General features: G+C 40.6%; 1 protein-coding gene across 1 annotated transcript; it reads left to right on the top strand.

Moving 5' to 3' along the window:
* The first annotated feature begins 1,019 nt into the window (after positions 1-1,019).
* On the top strand, positions 1,020-13,215 carry st8sia2 (ST8 alpha-N-acetyl-neuraminide alpha-2,8-sialyltransferase 2). Its single transcript, XM_083762425.1, has 6 exons — positions 1,020-1,470; positions 4,319-4,375; positions 5,703-5,846; positions 5,938-6,195; positions 8,864-9,157; positions 11,316-13,215. Exons 1-6 carry the CDS (start codon positions 1,376-1,378, stop codon positions 11,611-11,613), a joined length of 1,146 nt encoding a protein of 381 aa, XP_083618551.1. The 5' UTR covers positions 1,020-1,375; the 3' UTR covers positions 11,614-13,215.
* Positions 13,216-16,624: the final 3,409 nt, after the last annotated feature.

Raw genomic sequence — 16,624 nt, 5'->3', positions numbered from 1 at the left:
ATCCAAAGTGCTCCAGTCCCCAGAATGTCCTTACATCTCTCCACTTCTGGTGCTCTGAACTGGATGCTGCTTGCATCCATTTCAAAACACTGGTGATGACCTAGAAAGCAGCACAAGGGTATGGCACCCCCCTACCTTATGATGCAACCCACACACCCCATCCTGTGATCAGTGGCTGCAGGCTGCCCATCTCTCTCCTCCCTACGACAACCTTGCCTCCACATCAAACTCTTCTCCCCACCTACATGGTATTGGCTACCAAGCTGTGTAATGACCACCCTCCTTCGGTCAGTATTGCAGAGTTAATTCCCATCTTCAGCTGCAGACTCCGTCTCCATAGCCATTCTCAACACTCCTCATAGACCTTGTACCTTTTCCAGTCTGGATAAACTTGTCTGCTATTAAGTGCATAAAATGTCAATTAAAAGCAGAGGCATGAAATCAGAGAGCCATTGCATGGTGGTTTGGAAACACTCCTCCATCTAACCAGGTTTGATTTGGTAAGGTTTGGATGATGGTTAATCTAAATAATAATACTAAAATAAAATAAAAATGCCAATTTGTTTAACAACCACTTTGTGAAATATCATGGGTTTTTTTGGGTGGTGGTGGGGGTTAACTGTTGTGTTTTGTTTTACATGCTCAATCATTTCGAAAAGTTGTCTAGTGCAAATTTAGACGCAATTTCCCATTCAGGAAAATTTGCTAATGTCCACTGTAATATTAGGTTGACGATATTTCATTGATTTTACTACAGCACCGCTGTAGGGTGAAATATTAAATGAAAATGATACGTTGAGTCTATATTCATTTTATGGAAGCACACAGGTGTAATGTGATCGTCGTAAAAACTGTTCCATTTCGCTCTTTTCCTGGCTAACCCATAGCTCGTCAGAATCATTTTCCAGGACACAACGACAGCCTTCAGAACAGAAAGCATTGTTTAATTGAATGCAAGGCTTTGTTTGATAGTGGGGAGGGACGTTTTTGCTATTGGCCAAGAAGAAGACTATGGGACATGGAACAACGGACAACGAGGTCGACAAGGAGAGATATCGGCTGTACCTTTAAGACTGTGGTCCTCATTTCGCTCCCATGGCAATCCCCAGGCACACGCTTTGAAAGTTTGACTGGGGAATTATAGATGTAATACTGAAACAGCGGCGGTTCCACGCGTTTAGAAATAGGAAAGAGGCGATCTTTCGAACGGGTCCCGCCGCATCTGGCTGTGAGCGACACACTTCGTGCTATAAGAACAATGGTGAACGCGGGGCTGTATTTCAGAGCGACTTATAGATGAGAAACAGGGCCAATGTAACATTGCAAGGAGAGGGGAGCCTGGCTGCAGTTAGCCAGCCCGGCAGCCGTTTTGACCATGCCGATCGAATTTCGCACCTTGCTGTTCGGCGTAGTAACGCTGCTGGTTGTATTTCTCATCATTTCAGATATTACTGAAGTGGAAGAGGCTGCGTAAGTACCGTTACGTCAATATACTCTACTGTACTCATTGTACTGTGTGTAGCCTATGTGTGTGTGTTGTGTAACATGATGATCCATGTTCATTTTCAGTCAATTATATTTTCTTCAATGATAACAAAACAAGTGGTTAAAGTAAGCATATAAAATTATAATACCCAATTAAATGCATTGAAATAATTTAGTTTATATTCAAGTCAAAGTTTGGAGATCTGAATCTAGAATAGTCTCCTCCCATCTTGACACTGGGGTCCAGCGGGAACAGCTGTTCTGCTGTAGCCTGCATGGGTCTCTATTTCTCTATGACTTTAGTCTCAATAGTCTGCAGTGTAGCCTGCCCTGCATGCATGCATGTTGTGCACCAGACCCGTGCTTTTGTCTGTGTGCTTGCTCGCGCGCGCGCACACACACACACACACACACACACACACACACACACACACACACACACACACACACACACACACACACACACACACACACACGCGCGCACACGTGGTTGTGGTGTGTGTTTTAAAGAGAGAATGCAACAAAAGGCTATGAGACAATGGGAGCGCTTTGCTTCTGAAATCCTATTAATCCTATCCTAGTATATGCCATTGCCATGTGCTCTTAAAGATTCATTGTCCACTCCACAATCCACCCCTTGAGTTTGCAATAATGATCACTGCATGGCTTGGTAGAAGTGACTTTTCAGTTGTACATTTTTGTTTGATTTGATTTGTTTCTTTAGTTTAGAGTAGACTGGGGACAAAGAAGAGTCTTATGCTTTTACAGACTTTAAAATTGATAGAGGAAATGCAGCAGTATAACTGTATAAGGAAGGATCCTATTTCTGCAAATGTGATACTTTAATGTGATCAATTTAGCATCTGATAAGTCTTATCACTGACAAAACACAGCCAGTCAATATAATATAACGAGACAATTGTTTCCTACTAAATGCATTAATGCACCATGTGATAATCACCATGACCATAAACATGTTGATTGACACAGCTTTTGACCTCAATAATGCATCCACCCAGTAAGGTTGGTTCTGGATTGGTGAGTGGTGACCCCAGCATCAAATCCCCTTTACAGCACACATTGTTTGCCTGTTTGGATATTAGAGTGACGTTTATTTATGCACATAGAGCTCTGCTCACCTGGCATGAGATAAGAAGGGCTGCATTTTCCAACAGGTGGAACAGCAGGTCCACCCCATTTTGAATGTTGTTGGTTATCTTATAATTTATTTAACCAAGAAGTCGCCCTGAGGGCGACAAGCACGCACCCACCCACCTGGGTGATGGCAGCCTGCTGGGTGAGCGCTGGTACTTTGGCATGGGGGGGTCAGAACAACATATGGAATGAATTCTGTGCTGGCCATGTATGGAGTGTGTCTTCAGTGTACAGGGTTTGATGAGGTCAAATCAACATATGGAATGTCAGAACAGGACATGGCCATAGCCTATATGGTGACGTGATGTGTCATGATGAGGCGTGACCATATATGGAGGCGTGACGTGACACACGGAAATGTGTTCAGGTTCAGTTATATGGGTGAAATACCCAGCATTGCCCAGGTTATCGCATGGGTGAAATAGGCTTTCTCTCCCAGTATCAGCCTCTCTCTCACGCCTAGAATCCTCTCTCTCCCTTTTCCCCTCTCTCTCTCCGTCCTTCGCCCATGCCTAATTTGTGCAGATCTCCATGTACAGTATGTGCATGTGATGTCAGACAAAACGCAAACCGTCGCATAACCACGCCGATTCGTGCTGACATCCCATGTCCACCCCTTGGAACTTCTGGAACTTTATGGGCATGTGACATCAAACACAACAGAAACCATTGCCTAACAATGCAGCAGATTTGTACTGATGTCAGGCATTTCCACATTTGGGCATAATCTGCCTACCACAGGCAGACAGACAACTTAAACTTTATCTTGAAGATTTGTGGCCAAGATGGATTCTTTTGTCATATCTGATGAAAGAATATGCTCAAAATACAAACAGTACTTGGTGTCCCAGTTTTCCTGTGGGCTGACAGACATAATCAACATGATGGTGAAAGAAATAGCCACGTCCTCTGTGGAAAAAGCCTCCAGAGTATGCCTAGCCCTAGAGATTCACGTTGCATTCCAAAATGGTCCTAGTATGTATTTGTATGTAGTAAATATATAACCATACAAATGCATGCTTTTTTCATAAATTTTTTCAGATATCCTGAATGAACATTAATACCTGAGTTAGACATGATCAATGGAACTTTACCAGGTCTCATACCCCCACCGGTAACTGGAATGCTCAATTTAAAACACACTCGCCAGTGGCACGGCGGCGCAGTCGGTAGCGCTGTCACGCCTCATAGCTAGAAGGTCCGGGGTTCACTTCCCGCTCAGGTTCTCCCCTCTGTGTCATCAGTGCCCATAACCTAGGTGGGGGTGGCAAAGGGGCCTTTCTGTGTGGAGTTTGCATGTTCCCCCCCCCTGTACCCTAGGGTAGGTACCCTCACAATGCAGTAATCCTGGACTCTAAACTGCCTCCCCCGGGTGGTTCTTGTATTTGTTTACCGAGAATAAGGTTCGAAATAAGTTTAGGGTTAGGCATAGTTTTACTGAGGATACGTTTCTGTTTCGGTTTTGACACCGTTTTACTCACTTAGGAATTAAGGTTAGGTTTAATCGTTTAGGAATAGTTTACTGAGGTTATGTTTAGGAATACCAGGCGCAATTGCGCCAGCTGTACACCCGAGGCGACAGTGTTTTGAGGCGAGTGTTGTTATTCCCCCCACCTTATCACCTTGATGTCCTCATGTATGTGCTTTTTGATGGAAGCTATAATTATCATTTGTCTAGGAATATGGGAAATTCAAGAAAAATGGCCTTGCACAGACTCACCCCGAAGCCCAACAGGTATGACACTTTTATGTATCTTTTTAGGTCCTTTTTAAATTGTCCACTAACATTGATGAAGCATTCTAGTTTGGAAATTAATAATTGATTACAAATTTATTTTGTACTATTTGGATTAACAGTGTTCAATGTGGTTTAAGTTGTAAATGAACATATTAAGAATGTTGGGTGGATTATGGTTGCTGCACTAGCGCCTGCTACTGGTTCCACTCGCCTGTTCAACAGGGATCAGAATGGAAAGATGACATGTATAGAGCATAGCAGTGGGCGTGGTTTTCTGGACCCACGTGTGTGTGTGTGTGTGTGTGTGTGTGTGTGTGTGTCATATAATTAAATATTCAATTATATTTTTTCCACAGAATCAAAGGTTTTATGGTCATGAATTCACCAGGATCCTGGATGGCGTGATTCTAGGCTAAAATAATTGATATAAATATTTTAGTTAATCTCTATGGAAAAAATCACTTGGAGCTCCTCACAGTCAGGTGTAAAGAAGTGACTGGTGTGGTGACATGTGTACAGTATAATCAGAGAAGGCATGTGGTTGTCTACACCAATTCGTTTTTTTAATTATTTCAAAATGATGAAAAAAAGGGAAATATATATATTCTAAAGATGATTTTATTTATTTAAGAAAAAAAACTTTTAAGGACCTTGTAGATCATCTATTCTCACTAGCTTGGGTCCTGGGCACAAGTACCGTAATTTCCGGACTATAAAGCGCACCTGAATATAAGCCGCACCAGTTACATTTAGGGAAAAAACATATACAGTAGGCTACAAGGCACTGGACTATAAGCCGCATAGAGGACATAGAGATAGATTTAGAAGGTCCCCTAGTGGCCGTTAGCTGTAAAAATGCATAGATTAGCCAAAGCATGGGAAAAAGTAGCGGTTTATAGTCCGGAAATTACGGTACTGATTTCACCACTCGTTTGAGTAAAATGGTCAAGCACCTTGGTTTAGTTAGGACGCAGTAGTGTGTGGTGTCACTCATGAAACGTTACTACTTTAAGTACTTTTGTATTAAAATTTTGCTACATTTATACTGCTACACAGTACAAATGTCGGCCGTTCTATACATAATAAAATGTAACACTATATATCCACATGTTTCACACAGATTGTTCTCTCTCTCTCTCTCTCTCTCTCTCTCTCTCTCTCTCTCTCTCTCTCATTGTACTGTATTGTATTGCCATGAATTAACCAATACGTATCGCTGTTAAAATGTATTGTTACACCCCTACTAAGTAAATTGTCAACTAAAGTGAAGAACGGGATTATGTGCCAATTACTTGAATCTCAAGGTACTGTGATCTCTCATTAGGTATGCTGCAGCTAAGGCAGATCCCACACCTTTGTCAAGCCAGAGACAACATAAATTCCACTGTCCTTCTGCAATCTTGAATAATACTGCCAACGTGTCATCAAATACCTGGGCCTTCAACAAAACACTCTCTAAGCTCATTAGGTATAATATTACCTCAGCATTTATCCCACTATAAATTCACACAACACTGAATGGGTCCTATAATGTTCTGTTGATTTTTTCCCTTGCACAGGAAAAACATTCTGAGATTCCTTGATCCGGAGAGGGACATTTCTATTCTGAAGGGTGCTTTGAAACCAGGAGATGTGATCCATTATGTGTTCGACCGCCAAAGCACCACTAACATCTCAGAAAACCTCTACCGTCTTCTGCCATCTGTATCACCCTTGAAAAACCAGCATCACAGACGCTGTGCTATTGTTGGCAACTCTGGGATTCTGCTGAACAGCAGTTGTGGACGAGAGATTGACTCCCATGACTTTGTCATCAGGTTAGCCTTCCTCAGCAGTTGTCAGAGGCGTTTGATGCTTCACGGCAATGGATTCATATGTTATCGCTGCATTAAATGCACGTCATCAACCGTTATCAGGACGATGTTGGAATATGGCCAATATTGCCATATTGGCCATACTGACGTTGTTTTCCGCGATGGCGCTCGGCTGTGTTCACTTGGAGCACGCGCAGGACGGTGCAGACATGTCGGGGACATGGAAAGTAGGGGGGACTAATATTTACTATTCTGTGCCTATCCGGTACGCAACTCGAACACCGCGCTGCGTCGGCTCTGATGGTGCTCGATGGTGCCTCGCGTGGCTAGACGGCACACCTCCGTCATGGTCATGGTCACGTTCATGGTCACAAAAAGCAAGCGCTCCCGAACATGTCAGTAGTTCCACTTCCGCGTTGCCTAGAATGTCTGATTATCACATATTGGCTCTATTCCAAGCTTCTGATCATGGACATATTCTTGATTATAGGCTGATAACATTCGAAGCGGGTGTTCACGGCTTCCACTGAAGTAAAAGTATGAAAGATTTCAAATTTGATCATTGCTGTAATGCATTATCTAGTTTGTTTAACTTTTAATTTCACTGAAGACAGTTTAGTCACCACCAGTTTAATCAGGGCACGCTCTTAAACCCCTTTTTACGGTAATTGCTTCTTATGAGTCAATGCTCATACTGGTGAATATTTATTAGAAAACAGCTGTCAGAGCTGTTCGTCATCTTTGAAGTTTTGTGTTCCAATGATTTTAAAGTTGGAAAGGAGAAGACATGCTGGGAGCATAATAAGCATATGTACTGCTGACTACACTTGACATTTTGAAAAGTTACAGATATCCTCTGGAAATATAATGAGCTGCTTGGAGTGGTGCTGCCTCTAAGGATGCATACTCACATTTACTGGGAATTCTTTCTCAGTCACGCACACAATTGTGTGTGGTCATGTCAACTAAATCAAATATTTTAAGATGAAAAGTTGAAAACAATAGAAATGGAGTACTCATCGAGCTGATATGTCTGCTTCTGTTGCAGTAGATCTGAAATCCTACTGTTCCAATTATTCTGACAGTCATTGTTTTTATTGATTTTCTTCTCCCTTGGATGTACTGGAATCCTTTCATTCAGTAGCAATCCACATCATCCAGCATGGCCAGAGAAGATCTACAGTATATTGTAACATAGCACAGCACAATGAACATCTACAAATGACAATATGCAAAACAAATATACAAATACAATAATAGGGGGACAAATGCATTGTACATGGCAGGTTAAAAATGATCACAGTTCTGTATGCCTTGTATTGTGTGATGGGTCTAAAAACCGGTAATCTGGGAACCCATTGGGGGGGGAAAAGAAAAATCCTTTGAATTCGACTACGTATCTCTGAATCTGTCTTGAGAGATTACAAAACAAGATATGCATTACCTTATTGCAAGTAGTAGGCCATTCCAGCATGTTCCCTTTACTGAAACATGGTGTGTCATGCACCTCAGTCCCTTCTAGTGATGACCATATTGCCAATGACACTCATAAATATATAAAGGTAGATGCCCCAGAGTCTAACGGCTCTGGGGCGTCTGTTCTGGAGAGGCGGCAAAGCTTTCCCGAGATTCCTTGCGAAGCATAGTGGAAGCATGAACAGAAGGGGAAGCTCAGTAGGCCAATCAGAGGCGTGAGCCGTGCCGCGCGACTCCCTCTTTCCCAGTGGCACTTGTTTTTCCTCATGCCAATAAAGCTCCCTTGGATTGAATTTATAAGTCCCGGAAAAGACACGCTGTGATTGGCCAGTAGTCACTTCCGCTTGACTTCCGCCCTTCGCTGCTAGCGCTAGGACGTTCAGAGCTTCGCTGGAGATCCATCGCTCCAATGAACTGCAGCGGCCAATGAGGCATCTATATCTTTTTTTATATCTATGATGCCACTGTCATACTTTCTTTTGATAACTCCCTAAGAGGGTGGGGAAAGCCCAGGCAGACAAAACCATATACATTAAAACTATTAAAAAATTAATCTCAACACAACATTCTTTTACACAATGTTACAATACTCAAACCTTTGGGGCCTTCCTGGAGAGTAATTCAATGTTCACAATAGCATACAGTAGAACGCAGGTAGTGTGGTATTTTATGGGGCTGAGGAATGTGTGCTGGCCTTTAGACTTCTCATGGGAAATATAATGTTTCAGCTAACTATTCCCATACCATGGCCTTGCATTCCTTTGCAAGGCAAGGCAAGGGGTGTTCGGCTAATTTCTGATTTTACTTCACCCCACATCGTTTTAGAAAGTATTTTGTACCCTAGCATACTGGATCTTTTAATGATAGTGTTTACTGTTAAACTATTTGGCATGTTTTCAGTTATCATACAACCCATGTGCATACTATGTTTGATATAGTGATATTGGCTAGGTAGTCTGTACAGTATGTGGAAGTTGTGTGTTGCTTCTGAGAAGTGCTATGGGTGTTTTTGTGCCATATCGGAAGGCTAACTACATTCTAAATGTACAAGTAAACCCATTTGAACTTAATTCTACAGGGAATAAGGAGTAATGTGGAGTACAATGTACTTAAATGCGAACTGGGTGACGTGTGGCTGCTTATCCTCAGGTGTAACCTGAGGATAACTGGGTGACCTGTGGCTGCTTATCCTCAGGTGTAACCTGGCACCGGTGGAGGAATACTCTGGAGATGTAGGGCGGTGCACCAGCCTGGTGACCATGAACCCCTCCGTGGTACAGCGGGCATTCCAGGATCTGGCCACTGACGAGTGGAGAGAGCGCTTCTTGCAGCGGTTGCAGAGTCTCAGTGGCAGTGTGCTATGGATTCCTGCCTTCATGGCAAAGGGAGGAGAGGAGCGTGTGGAGTGGGCCATTCGTCTTATTCTGCTGCACACCGTGAATGTACGCACTGCCTTTCCCTCACTGCGCCTTCTCCATGCAGTCAGAGGGTAAGTTTATTCACACATTCTCATTGACACATATTGGGGGGTGTGGGGGGCACATACAGTACGGTGCTCAACATCGCAGCACCTGTGAGTAATCTAGAGGTTGACGAATTCTAATCTAGCAGCACTGACTGATGGCTATTTTTAAACTGAGCATTAAAGCTGATCACCACAGGCAGTCTGTGTAAGAATGCTCCGCTGCCTTGTCCTCCCAACTAGATTAATTCCCTAAATCTACTTAAAATAACCCCCCAGTTAAAAAATTCAATTTATTATTATCTTACATTATGGAAGGTGTGTTCAAGGCTAACTCAAGTATTCAACTATTCATGTCATTCAGTTTCACTTACGTGGTTTAGGACCAGTTCATGTTTCAGGCATTGGTCCTGCAGTGGAGTAGCCGTACAGTAGTAACAGGACAGGTCTCTCCGTATCAGTTATTGCTTTATTGAACACCTTTTGAACCTTGTTTTAAATATATACAATATTGTTCTCAGGACATTACAAAAATAATCCAGACAAATATACACAGCCAATTTACTGAATATTGTACAGCCTAACAAGGTGTTGCAAAAGGGTAGCTTTATGTTATTTATTAGCCGCTAAATGCGGTGTTTTTTTCCAAATAAATAATGGCTCTTGCATGCAGGTTTGTATAACATTTCTATTGTGTTGTCTGATAAATGCTTGGCATGCCAAACTAATGATCTATGCTTAGAATTCTGCTCAGCTTGTCTGCTGGCTACCCTTTAAATAGAATAGCCTCTGGGCATGACCTTACTGTTAACTGGTAAGGTCATACTGAATGGCCTGCCAGATTTCTGCCAGTGGTAGTTTTAAGATTAGAGATTAGAGTAGTTGGGTAGTATCCAGATGGTCATGGGTATGCATCCATGGGAATGTGAGGTTGTGGGTGAAGTAATTTACTAACACTCTTCGCCTACTTAATAATTACCACCGAAGTGCCCCTCAGGAAGTAACATAACCTCAAACTGTAGTCTAGACTAGTTTACAAGAATGTGTGACTGTCTGTTACTGATCAGGTTGCCGCCTTGTCGGTCAGAATGTGCACTCTGAAGAGTGGCATTGTGGACAAATAAGATATTTGCTTAGCAAACAGTCCCTGACCTGTGTAAATAAAAACTCACTCAAAAACTCAAAACACTTATTGAGCCTCCCTACGCATACAGAGGGTCTTACAGGCAATTTAGAGGATCCAGAAACTGGGCTTTGTTCATGCAAGTAGTAAATTGTGACTTTTCAGGATTCTACTTCCGCTTAATGCAACCACTACCCCCCCCCACACACACACACACACTGACTTAATACCGCATGGGTGAGGATATTGTCACAGTTTGAAGCTGATTGCTTTTTAATGGATCTTGGCCTCAGTGTGCTCTGCATGAGCAAACTGAGAAGAGTGTTGTGGCAATGTGTGATAGGATATGAGAGCTAAGCATGTGGTCAGTCCGTTGCTCTCCCCAGGTTGGCAGAGGAAATGTAGCACCTAGGATTACATTACACCAGGGGTCCTCAACTAGAAATGCTGAAGGTCTACTAATATTTTTTGAAAAAGACTAAGGTCCGGTCCCATGAGCGCGACGCGGGCCGAAAAGTTTGATTAATTAATGAATTAGATTAATGAATTAATTCATTAATTGTATTAATAAATTAAGATTAATTTGTATTATTGCTCTTGTATTGCTATTGGAGACACTGGGGAGGCACTGCATGGGGAGGCACTGGGGGGACACTGGGGAGGCACTGCATGAGGAGGCACTGGGCAAACACTGGGGAGGCACAGGGGAGACACTGGGCAAACACTGGGGAGGCACTGGGGGGACACTGGGGGAACACTGGGGAGGCACTGAGGGGACACTGGGGAGGCACTACACTGGGGAGGCACTCATGGGGGACACTAGGGAGGCACTCAGAGAGGTGGACCACGGTCCGCCTGTTGAGGACCCCTGCATTACACAAAAATGCGTGAACAAAATGGGTTACAAAAATTGTGGGATTAATAATAATATAAGTAGTAGTTAGTAGTAGTTAACGGTTGACTAAGTAGGAGTTATTCTACCCCACGTTTTTCTTGTCATGTAATTTGATTGTTAATGTTGTTTTGTTGCTATTATGTAATTACTTCATCCTTTGTCGACAGGTATTGGTTGACCAACAATGTCCAGATTAAGCGTCCCACTACTGGACTGCTGATGTATACTATGGCCACACGCTTCTGTGAAGAGATCCATCTATATGGCTTCTGGCCCTTCCCTCTTGATCCCCAGGGCAAACCAGTCAAGTACCACTATTATGATGCTCTAACATACGAGTATACCTCTCATTCTAGCCCACACACCATGCCACTGGAGTTCAGGACCTTAAGCAGATTGCACAGACAGGGGGCACTCCGACTCCACACTGGGTCTTGTGATGCAGAAAAAACATCACCGACATAGCTACAAAGGAATGTTTTCAGGGAAATGTCCCCTATACTTTTCGGGAAATACCTCTTGCTTGACTGAACACTCTTTTAGCAGTTTGCAGAGTATTTGTTTGAATGAATGTTCTTGTACTATGTAATTTTATGAAACTTTTATCACTTTTAACGTATTATTCGGTCATGGTGATGAACTTTGGTTACATGGAGCTCTCTTTATTAGAAATATGCACTGACTTATTGTAATTTACATTTACAGTTTTTAAATTTTTTGCAACTTTTCAACTTTTCATTGATAGGACTAAGTTATTGCTACTGATATCCCTTCGACAAAGATTGTGATGAGTCTGTGAAATTACCATTTACTTTATTTTGGAGGGTAGAATGTGTTTACAAACTTTATCAATGTTATCAGTTATGGATATAATATTTACAAGAATAATGAAATGAACTAGGACTAGATAATGGCATTTTCTGATTGTATTTTTGAAAGATTGTTCAAATTACCCCATAGATTTAAATACCACTATATGGTACTAGCCACTGTTAAACATTTTGCCAGAATATAACTGACAACTTTGTGTTTGAGATTTGCAAGGCACTGATTGGACCACAAGATGGAGGCACTTAATTACAAGGGAACATGGTTTATATATATATATTTTTTTTCTTCCTCATGCTAAACAAAGCACTGGCTGAATGAAAAAATGTTAAACTGAGATTTGAAGTGAATTTGTATGAGCACATCTTTAACCAACTCTTTGCTCATAAACTTAAAATATTTTGAAATTCTTAATCGGCTCAATTTAGTGTTAGACCCTTCTGAATGGTCAGGAACCAGCATCACTAGTACTTAGTGAATGATCAGCCTACATATACCAACCAATGACGACTTTTAAACCAAATGGAAATTCTCCACCTGTAGAACATGGGCAGACATTTGATATTAAGGGTTTACTATAGAGAACAGAATGGTCATGGAACCGTCTTAAATTGTATTTCACCTCTAGAGAGATTAAGGGCAAGGAATGCACCAGCTGTTCACACAAGACGGTTTACACAGGCCCAGCCAACAGCAAACTCGCTTAGAAAATGTTTCTCCAGGAACATCAGGGCTATTTGTCTACTCTGCACTGGATTTAGTGATCTCAGATTGTATGTTTGTAGTGCTATTCGACTAACTTTGGTGACCTTTTGTACTGTTAACACTAATACAAGCCTCCCAGTGTCTGTTGCTGTCAACAATTGATTGCAGTAGAATACTAAAATTGTAAATACCCAGTTTTTTTGTTTATCAATGTATATGAATAAGTTTGCAGTTTGGATTGCAATTATAGCTTGTTTCTACCTGAAACTCTGAACTGAGTGAGTTTGCTTAGTGCTTAGTGAGTTTGGAGTAATTTTGAAAATGTAGCTTTCAATAAATGTTTTATTCAGTTGCAAAATGCCACTGAATAGAAGTTAGCAGAAACATGGGCCACTTCACCCCTTTTGCAACCAGATCTTATTTTAATGACCACTTTCCTGGGGGTTTTTACATAATATATGTACGTAATATGCGTTTTTAGATATTTTAGTGTCCATGGGCTCCATGATGTCATGGACACTGGGCTCACTTCCTTCCTGGACTACAATTACCATAATGCTTTGGTACATTGCTCCTCCTTGTGGATAGGGGGAGGGCTGTCTTACTGACACATGTAGTCCAGGAAGTAAGTGAGCCCAGTGTCCATGACATCATGGAGCCCACGGACACTTTGAAATACTGAAATATCTAAAAACACATCACCCACATAAGAACCCCAGGAAAGTTTTTCTTGTCTCCCAAACATCATTAAAATAAGATCTGGTTGCAAAAGGGGTGAAGTGGCCCTTTAAGTTAATGCCAGTCTGACAATTAAGGGGCCTCTCATCTGCTTTCAGACATGTGATTGCTCTATAAAAAGTGTTTTGACAGGATGCTCCTGTAAATCCTGTTGACTTAAATGTTGATCTTAATTATGCTGCCAATTAAAGAATAGACATGAAAGTTGTACTACAGACGTCAGCAGGGCATCTGAAGTCATGAAAGGCATGTCTGTTTGGCAAAAATAGAAGCGGCCTGTGAGGAGAGGATCTGCCATGGGGCCACAGTTTTGATTCTCCAGAAATATACACTTCCTGCTGTCCAACTGTGTACATGTTTACAGTATTATTCAATTTTCTTCTAAATGTCATGTACAGTGACTAGGACACCTTGATGCTCACAACTTGTATGTGAACAGTTGTCAAATACTCAATACTTAGATAAAAGTGGCATTGTGGTACTATAACAGAATGGGTGTGTTCTTTTGTGTACAGTATGTAGATACAGCAAATTAGACATGACTGCATCAGAATAAACAAATAAGAAAATATGTCAAATGATTCAGTTGCTATGAGACGCGCACACAATGAAGGAGGTTTATTTCAGTATTTCTCAAAGAAAATGGAAACTGCAGAACCAGCCATGGGTTGATTAGTGTATGTGTACAATAATAGCACTCTTCCAGAGAACACAAAAGGAGATCTCCACCAATATACTTCAAAAACTGGTGGAACATTGGCTTACATTCTACAAATAGCTACCACAATGACTTTGATTCATTTTATGAGAGGAAAACATTTGATTCAAATTCAAATAAAAGTTTTTAAGAGGCCTGTAAATGATTTACATTCAAAGACAAACACAGGAGGTGGGATAAGATATAACCATCTCTAGAGGACAAACAAATGGCAATCACAGGATTACAAAATAAAAAAGACAAGTACTACTACATGTCATTACAAAAGAACTCAGATGCATACTATAATTAAGCTGCAGTGTAACAGTTAAAATCTGACTTTAAAACGCAACACACTACCCATGTAGCCTACATCATCCTCTATACATTTAAAATTATATTATTTTTAAACACTTGAAATAATAAACAAGCTAAATTTACAACCTAAACATTGAATGTGATTAAAATTGTCCAACACAAATATATTACTATCAGGCATACAGTAGAGTAGATGGTACAGTAAGTGTTTTCATGTGTCTACAGCATATTCCGAGTGAGTGAGAGTGTTAATTCAGTAAGGGTGCCCTTCTCCCCTATCAAACAAGAATCTTGATTAGACCACAAGGTCACCCACAAGTTACAACACAAACACAAATTATGCTTTGTTTAAAAGTATCACACTAAAGGTAGCATGCCATGGGGAAACTTGTGAACTCCCTTAGGTCTATCGTTTCCTTTTGACGATTCAAAAGTATTTTCTTAATCAGAATACCCTCTTCTTACATGTATATTATAGTATATTATTTGAGCATACTGTAAATACAATATAAAATGTATATGACTTTGATGGAAATTACGATATAGCCTATAAGATAAAGAGGTGAATTTATTTTTCAGGATCATGGACAAATTTCACAAATACCTTTTGCTGTGCTTTTGACAGATGGATCGACATAGGATTCAATACTCATGTCTGCCGTTTGTCATTTTGATATATTTTGATGAAGCACTGCCATATAATTCCACTGTATATGAATAGCACCTAGTTTGATGGTGCTATTATGTTATATGTCAACCTGTGGTGTCACTTTTTGAAGTTCCTTAACCACTTAAGCCATATTTTATACTAAGTCATACAACTGTGTTGCACAAAAATAGCAAATCTACAAGATAACAGACATGAGCTTGTACTTTTTGCCTATGATATGCCCAAAATATGCAAGGATGAAAGTTAACAGAATCTAAAAATAGGTGATTCACTATCAGTGGTTGCATAACAGTTCAGAAGAAAATTGTATGAATGTCATTGTGACCAAGAGATTCAACTTTAATGAGAATATGGTCATGTTAAGTCGAAAGCGCCAAATTGTACTTTCATTAGTTTTTTCCTCAACATTATCCATTTGATCTAAAATAACTTTTACAGATTACTTCAGTGATACAAGTACAAACCTGATCAAATTCTGACGCAAATTACTGTCTTCCAAAATACCTTAGAAACCTTAGGTAAGGTAATTATGTCTGGTATAAAACTTAACAGGTTAGGGGAGTCTAGTTAGATACTGTGCCCTAGTAATAGATACATGTTCAATCTCTCTGCCAAAACCCGTCCCTACTTGCTTAGGTACTTCCTCATTCTAAACAACCTTGGATGAACTTGAGCAACACAACTTAGAAGAAAAGACTGAGACAACTTTTATCATATGGAGCCATTTAGATAAAAATATAAGTTCCACATTCCATCAACTCAAAAGTAAAAAAAGTAGTATGATTGCCTGATACTGTTTGGCATACCAACATGCTCCAGCAAGGACTGATTCCTGACATTATACATATTTCAAATCAAATATGTGCAGTTAACAAACAAACCCCACTGAGCTAGCAGCACAATAGAAATCTCTCATAGAACAGTAAAAATATATACACTTCAATCAGGACATAAAACCTCATACAGTATATGGACAATAAAGTGTTTAGTAGATAATATTTGGTACAACAGAAAGGTAAAAATGAAAAGAAAAAAAAAACATTGTGCAAACTAAATATTTGAATGAACAGTTCTTTGCGGAATGTACTTTACAATGCACAATTGAAGCAATAATGTTGGCCATCAAGTTTCCTGTAGGCTATGCATTTATCATCCAAGAATATGAACCAACTCCAATCACATGGCATGTAATGGGTTGATGAACTTTGTGCAACACATAGTGTTATAGCAGGTATTGATTCATATTACACATTCCTCAATCCAAGATACAGCCCACGTTTTACATTCAGTGTGTAACAATGCAATATAAATTATTATTACTGTTAAGACGATGCACAATACTTGTTAAAGGATGAGAGTGAACTCAAAGATTCCTACAGTATTTTAAGGTTTTGGAGGGCGGCAAAGTTCCACTTCCAACATTACTAATAGTTCAGATACTTGACAGAAACTTCACTAAAGCAGCAAATAATGATTAACATGCTGTACGGAGGACGGAGGTCTTGTGTAGTATGTTAGGC

The sequence above is a fragment of the Protomyctophum parallelum genome (assembly GCF_964188405.1).
Source record: "Protomyctophum parallelum genome assembly, chromosome: 4".
Classification (NCBI taxonomy): Eukaryota; Metazoa; Chordata; class Actinopteri; order Myctophiformes; family Myctophidae; genus Protomyctophum; species Protomyctophum parallelum.
The sequence above is the reverse complement of the archived record's forward strand: the minus strand, read 5'-3'. Positions and strand labels throughout refer to the sequence as shown.

What these genes read in the sequence shown, in the direction of transcription:
- st8sia2 (XM_083762425.1), top strand. Translation starts at nt 1,376, where the DNA reads ATGCCGATCGAATTTCGCACCTTGCTGTTCGGCGTAGTAACGCTGCTG. An exon ending in CTCACCCCGAAGCCCAACAG is followed by an intron (nt 4,376 to 5,702) that starts GTATGACACTTT and finishes ATCTCTCATTAG; the next exon opens with GTATGCTGCAGCTAAGGCAG. An exon ending in ACACTCTCTAAGCTCATTAG is followed by an intron (nt 5,847 to 5,937) that starts GTATAATATTAC and finishes TCCCTTGCACAG; the next exon opens with GAAAAACATTCTGAGATTCC.